This window comes from Sinocyclocheilus rhinocerous, unplaced genomic scaffold (genome assembly GCF_001515625.1).
Source record: "Sinocyclocheilus rhinocerous isolate Xijiao unplaced genomic scaffold, SAMN03320098_v1.1 scaffold395, whole genome shotgun sequence".
In the NCBI taxonomy this organism is placed as follows: Eukaryota; Metazoa; Chordata; class Actinopteri; order Cypriniformes; family Cyprinidae; genus Sinocyclocheilus; species Sinocyclocheilus rhinocerous.
Genome location: NW_015660890.1, coordinates 1,006,278 through 1,012,562, shown reverse-complemented (window position 1 = coordinate 1,012,562; position 6,285 = coordinate 1,006,278). Strand labels below are relative to the sequence as shown.

Genomic DNA, 6,285 nt, shown 5'->3' with positions numbered 1-6,285 from the left:
TTGTGGGGGGGGGGGGGGGTATTAATTGAAGTTCTATGCAAATACCATGGTATGTAAATATGGTTATCAGTCAGTACCATGATTTATGCTAAAGTACTATAGTATTACCAGTACATGGTGAGGATGGATAAAAAAATAACGTAGAAATTATGTTTTGTTTATTTATTTATATATATTTTTTGGACATGGTACAGTATAATACATTATTTTGTGTTTTTATATTTTTGTTTTACTTATATTTTGTTTAAAAAGATACACGGTTAACTTAACTGTATTTTTTTTGATTTTATAATTTTTTTAGCCTTCTCCAGGTATTGTAGATTATCTTGAGCCATTTATTTAGACAATACCCTTATATCCTTTGAAACATCTTGAAATACCAATAATTGGTAAATGAGTAATTATTCAGTACCATGGTTTTTAAGTATCAAGGTGTTACCATCATATATACTGTACTGTACCATGGTACAGTCAGTACGGTGTACTTTTAGATTTCATTTTCATTATTTTTATGCAGATTTGATTATTTTCTGCAGGCATTTTAACATAATATTCCCATATTCTCTTATTCTTTTATATGGTTAAATACACATTTTCAGCCATTTAGAGCACCACTTTTTGTTTTTATATATATAAGATTTTATTCACACGCAGCATACAGTAAATGTCTTTTATTTTATGAAGGTGACCATAATTAGGGGGTCCTTGGCATTAAAAGTTATTTAATTTAATTTTTTACTTTTTATTTAATTTAATTTTTTACTTTTTATTTTATTTTATTTTTTTGAACTGCAGATAGAATAGCAGTATATACAGTATATATTTTTTAAAACACTATAGTCGTATGGTGTTGCATCAGCATTGGTGGAAGAAGAAAGTCACAGAACATATTCTCTTATTCTTTTATATGGTTAAATACACATTTTCAGCCATTTAGAGCACCACTTTTTGTTTTTCTGAACAGGCATTGCCGTTTTTTTTTTTTTTTTTTTTTTTCTTCATTTTTGCTGATATTTCTTTTTGGGGCATTGCATTTACCTATTTCTGTTTTTCTTTCTCTCTCATCCCGCTCTCTTGTAGCTCAAAGAGGCAAGTATGCAGCGTTCAGCTTCATTCTTTGCTTATTTCCACGTGCCTTCCCTCATCTGAAGAGGCATCTGTTCCAGTCCCTCTGACCCTGCTTCAGTCTTTCTTTTTTCCCCCTTTTCCTGTTCTTTTTATCACTCTTCTCCTTGATCACAGACAGATCCTCTTCCTTTCCCCAAGGCCTGTTTCTGACACCGGTTTTGAGCTGTTCGGCCTTAAATTAAACAAAAAAGGAGAAAATCACTTCAATTCCAACTCTTCAATTATCAATTCCATAGACGGTACGTCACAACTGATGTGAACAATTACTCCAAGTCGTAAAAACACTTGCAGAGGCTGAAGCTGGACTGTGAAGATCAGTTATAGGACGTCCATCTCAAACGCTTTGATCTGTACTCCTCCTGCCTTACTGGTTCACGTTCCCAGTGTGAGACAGGAAGTGGTGTTATCATCACCCAGTGAAGTGCTCAATTTTTCACACCTGAGGTGTCATAATTCACTGCAACGTTTTTTTACGACTTGACTAACATCTGAGGTTAGTTTGTACTCCCCTGAGAAAACAAGCGCTGCATGCCACCTTGCACTTTCATACACACACACACACACCATCCATTCCTCCATCAGTCTCAGAGAAGGCAACGGCACGAGCAAGTCTGCTGAAAGCAGTGTTTGCATTGGTTTTAATCTTTCTGCTTTTCTTTCAGAGAATTCTCAGCCAGCTCTAGTGATGGGATGTGAAAGGAATTTCCAGGTTGAAGGTGACCATAATTAGGGGGTCCTTGGCATTAAAAGTTATTTAATTTAATTTTTTACTTTTTATTCAATTTAATTTTTTACTTTTTATTTTATTTTATTTTTTTGAACTGCAGATAGAATAGCAGTATATACAGTATATATTTTTTAAAACACTATAGTCGTATGGTGTTGCATCAGCATTGGTGGAAGAAGAAAGTCACAGAACCAGACGTAAAGAAAATCATTTGGTTTAATTGAAAAAATGTTCACGTTCCCAGTGTGAGACAGGAAGTGGTGTTATCATCACCCAGTGAAGTGCTCAATTTTTCACATCTGAGGTGTCATAATTCACTGCAACGTTTTTTTACGACTTGACTAACATCTGAGGTTAGTTTGTACTCCCCTGAGAAAACAAGCGCTGCATGCCCCCCCTTGCACTCTCACACACACACACACACCATCCATTCCTCCATCAGTCTCAGAGAAGGCAACGGCACGAGCAAGTCTGCTGAAAGCAGTGTTTGCATTGGTTTTAATCTTTCTGCTTTTCTTTCAGAGAATTCTCAGCCAGCTCTAGTGATGGGATGTGAAAGGAATTTCCAGGTCTGATTCGACTAAATAGCTCCGGTTACTTAGTCCCATTAAGAATTCTCTTAGTCCTTTTTTTTTTAATGCACCTTAATAGGTCCAAAACATTTACTAATCCAGGGTTTTTCAAGTTCTGGTTCACAAACTAAATCATTTGGTTTAATTGAAAAAATCAGAACCAGCTCTCAATTCTACACTATAGAGTACTAGATACCACAATTTCCATGATTTCTTTTGTTGGCTGTACACATTTTTGTGTGAGAGAGATTTGACTTTCCATCGGTCTGCCAGGCCATTAGTCAGACCTTTAAAATCTGTTAATTATCTCCTAATGAATGACTTAACGGCTTTGAGAATTTGGCTCCTGGCGGCGCTTACTAAATACTTTTACAGTAAAACTGACTGAGCACACTGTAAATTAATTCGAATCCATTCGTTCCAGATGATGTTTGGTTGCTGAGGATGGAGTGAGTTCACATATCTCCCCTCCAGGCATGGTGACACCATATCGGCTCTCACACATCCTGGACTGATTAGTTAACCGCTCCGCCGTCGCTGTGTGCGTGTACGTGTGGTTGCACAACAGCGGGAGATTTCGTTGAGATTTTTGTGTGCTGTTGAGTAAAAATGCACCAAAGTTCTCACGGTTCCATTCACCCCCCTCTCCTTTCCTCTCCTCTCCTCTCATTGGCTGCTGGGTTTTAACAGACAGCTCTGTTGCCCCGCCCACACCGCAGGGTTGCCACAGGCAGTGAAACCGATGCTGCCAGCGTTTAAATATTTCCCTCTGCTCATATTGGGGGGCCTGAGGCATGCAGTCTCGATTATATCTCACTTTATCTCCCAAGAGGAAAAAGTAGGCATGCATGCATTTTTTTTTTGTATCTGTGAAAAATATTACAGTCTTTTATGTCCACTCAGACACTCACCAGTGTTATTCTTCTAAGATGTGACCTGTGCTCTGCGTTTGAGTCAAAAGCAACATTTGCCTGGTCTGTCTCTACATGAATAATGATTTCCTCTTCCTTATTTTTTTATTTGACATGCATTACATCTTAACGTAAGCCATTCCGGTGAGCCCTCGCTTACCTGACCCTGTCAGGTGGAATTTGCCGGTGGATTTCACGTGCCCAGGGGAGGCACCATCATCCTCGAGTTTTAGTCAAGACCCGTTCGTTGCTGTTCAGAATCATCTTGTGTGAGTTTGGTATGGTTTGAGATGACAAACGAGAGCGGGACAGGAAAGGAGATGGCAGTAAATTTGACTGAGCGGGTTTTGGTAGCTTGTTCACTAGGCTTGGCTTGGGTGTAGTACATTAGGCAGATGACTTATGATGACAGCTGGATTGAACGCTCTCCCAGATCCTACAATACCTCCGGCCACCAGAGGACAGCACTGCTGAGAGCATGTGCTCACACACATACAATTCTGTTGTTGTTTTTTTAAAGGGTATTATCTTTTTTTACAGCAAAATCCCTGTTTTGTGGTGCTTCTATTTATTGCCTCCAGCTATGCTGCTGGAAAACATTTCCAGTGCTCACAGAACATAAGAAAACATATAATCATGACTTTGGACAGTGTTGGGTGGCAGTGCAATGAAACTCCATCTATAAATATCTTAAGAATTAATGTATTAAAGGAATAGCTTAACCATAAAAAAAAGCATTATTTACTCTCGTCATTCCAAACCTGCATGACTTAATTTATTTTTAATGTTAAATGCAAAACCACCATAACAGTATCTTAAATGTAGTCCGAGTGCTATATTCCTAGTTCTTATGACTAACATATATGACTAGAATTGAATTAATTATTCACAGAAAATCTCTTCTATTGCACTCCTTGGCGTGTTCATGAAAGAAGCAGTGATGGCGGATTTGTGAATGAATCACTCTGTGTTAGTTTGATTCTGTTCACAAAACTGATTTGAATGATTCATTCATGAATCACACAGATCTGGTTATCGAGTTCATCTCACTGACTTCACTGCACAATTTGCAAATGAATCACTTTTTTGGCTGATCCTTTTAGCAAAACTGATTTGAATGATTCATTCACGAATCACACAGATCTGGTTCTTGAGTTCATCTCACTGACTTCACTGCACAATTTGCAAATGAATAACTTTTTTGGCTGATCCTTTTAGCAAAACTGATTTGAATGATCCATTCATGAATCACACAGATCTGGTTCTCGAGTTCATCTCACTGACTTCACTGCACAATTTGCAAATGAATAACTTTTTTGGCTGATCCTTTTAGCAAAACTGATTTGAATGATCCATTCATGAATCACACAGATCTGGTTCTCGAGTTCATCTCACTGACTTCACTGCACAATTTGCAAATGAATAACTTTTTTGGCTGATCCTTTTAGCAAAACTGATTTGAATGATCCATTCATGAATCACACAGATCTGGTTCTCGAGTTCATCTCACTGACTTCACTGCACAATTTGCAAATGGATCACTTTTTTGGCTGATCCTTTTAGCAAAACTGATTTGAATGATTCATTCACGAATCACACAGATCTAGTTCTTGAGTTCATCTCACTGACTTCACTGCACAATTTGCAAATGAATCACTTTTTTGGCTGATCCTTTTAGCAAAATTGATCTGAATGATTCATTCATGATAGAAGTATTGATGCCCAATTTGTAAAATAGTCACTCTTTTAAGTTCTTTTCAGTGAAGCATTTGATCCTGTTCACCAAAACTGGTCTGCATGACTCATTCATGAATCAGACTGATGTGGTTCTGGACTTAGCCGACCAATTTCTTTTCAACGAATCAGTTATTCTCCTGTTCACAAAACTGATCTGAATGATTTTTTCAAGACTAATCGGACTAATCTGGTTCTCGAGTTAAACTCACTAACTCAATTATACGGTCAAAACGTTTCACAGGCTGCTGGAGGGAAAGATTATCAGCACAAATCTATTGTATGTCTTCATAAGACTTGGATTATAGCACACAAGCCATATGAACCGCTTCATTTTGCATCTTTGTGAAGCTTGAAAGGAATTTTTAGTGAACAGTTTTTGGATTTGAATCTATGTAGAAGTATCTGTATGGAACAAAAGCTGATGAATCGCAGAGCAGGGAAGGATGGATAAACACAGAGAACAGACGAAGGAGACTGTACAGATCGCCGCCCGAGGCCTACGCAGTTTCCTGCGAGCACAGAGATTTCAGAGAGACCCGGGGTGAACCGCAAGCGGTCGAGGAGGCTGTGAGAACCGCTTTGAGCCAAGTCGCTAAACCTTGCCTTCCATGGAATACATAAACCTGCCACGCCATTTGATTTATCCTCCTCATTCACTCGCTCCTGTTACTCAGAGTTATAAACATTGTGTGGAAACGGAGGGAGAGGAGGAAAGAAAAATCACAGTCAGGAACGGAGAACATCCACCTTTTCAAAAACAAAACGGAGTGAAATAACTCTGGGGATGTGATGTATGACAAACCTCATCACGAAGCTATGTAGTTAATATATCTGGTGTAACGCACTCTTACGCACTCACACACTGGTCTTGTTTTCACCCGTTCTCTTATTCTGTCTCACCTGCTGTCTTGTATATCAGTCTCTTTTCCTCATCTCTTTTTGGACACTCACATTTTGTCCATCCATTTTCCTGTGCACAAATCCATTTGTGTCCCTGTGAGCTTCGCTCTTGGCCTGCTGTGTGTTCGCTCAACATATTTGTTTGCATTCTGTCTTATTCGACATGGTTATGTTTGTGTCCTTATGCTTGTTTGTTGTTCATCAGCACAAACATGTTTATTTGTGTGTGTTTGCATGCACAGATGGAGGAGCTGTTGGCCGCCATGGAAAAGGTGAAGCAAGAGTTGGAGTCCATGAAGGCCAAGCTGTC

At 38.6% G+C, this 6,285-nt stretch overlaps 1 protein-coding gene across 10 annotated transcripts in view; it reads left to right on the top strand.

Moving 5' to 3' along the window:
* Positions 1-6,285, top strand: part of LOC107725987 (ELKS/Rab6-interacting/CAST family member 1-like) — a 213,824-nt gene that overhangs the window by 102,892 nt on the left and 104,647 nt on the right. For 8 of the 10 annotated variants that reach the window (XM_016535429.1, XM_016535428.1, XM_016535426.1 and 5 more), the window contains one exon: positions 6,218-6,274. The exons of 1 other annotated variant lie outside the window; for it this stretch is intronic. In XM_016535429.1, coding sequence (XP_016390915.1) covers positions 6,218-6,274 — 57 coding nt within the window. Of the gene's footprint in view, positions 1-1,080; positions 1,261-6,217; positions 6,275-6,285 lie in introns of those variants that run through there. One more of the 10 variants, XM_016535431.1, reaches the window with a different exon arrangement.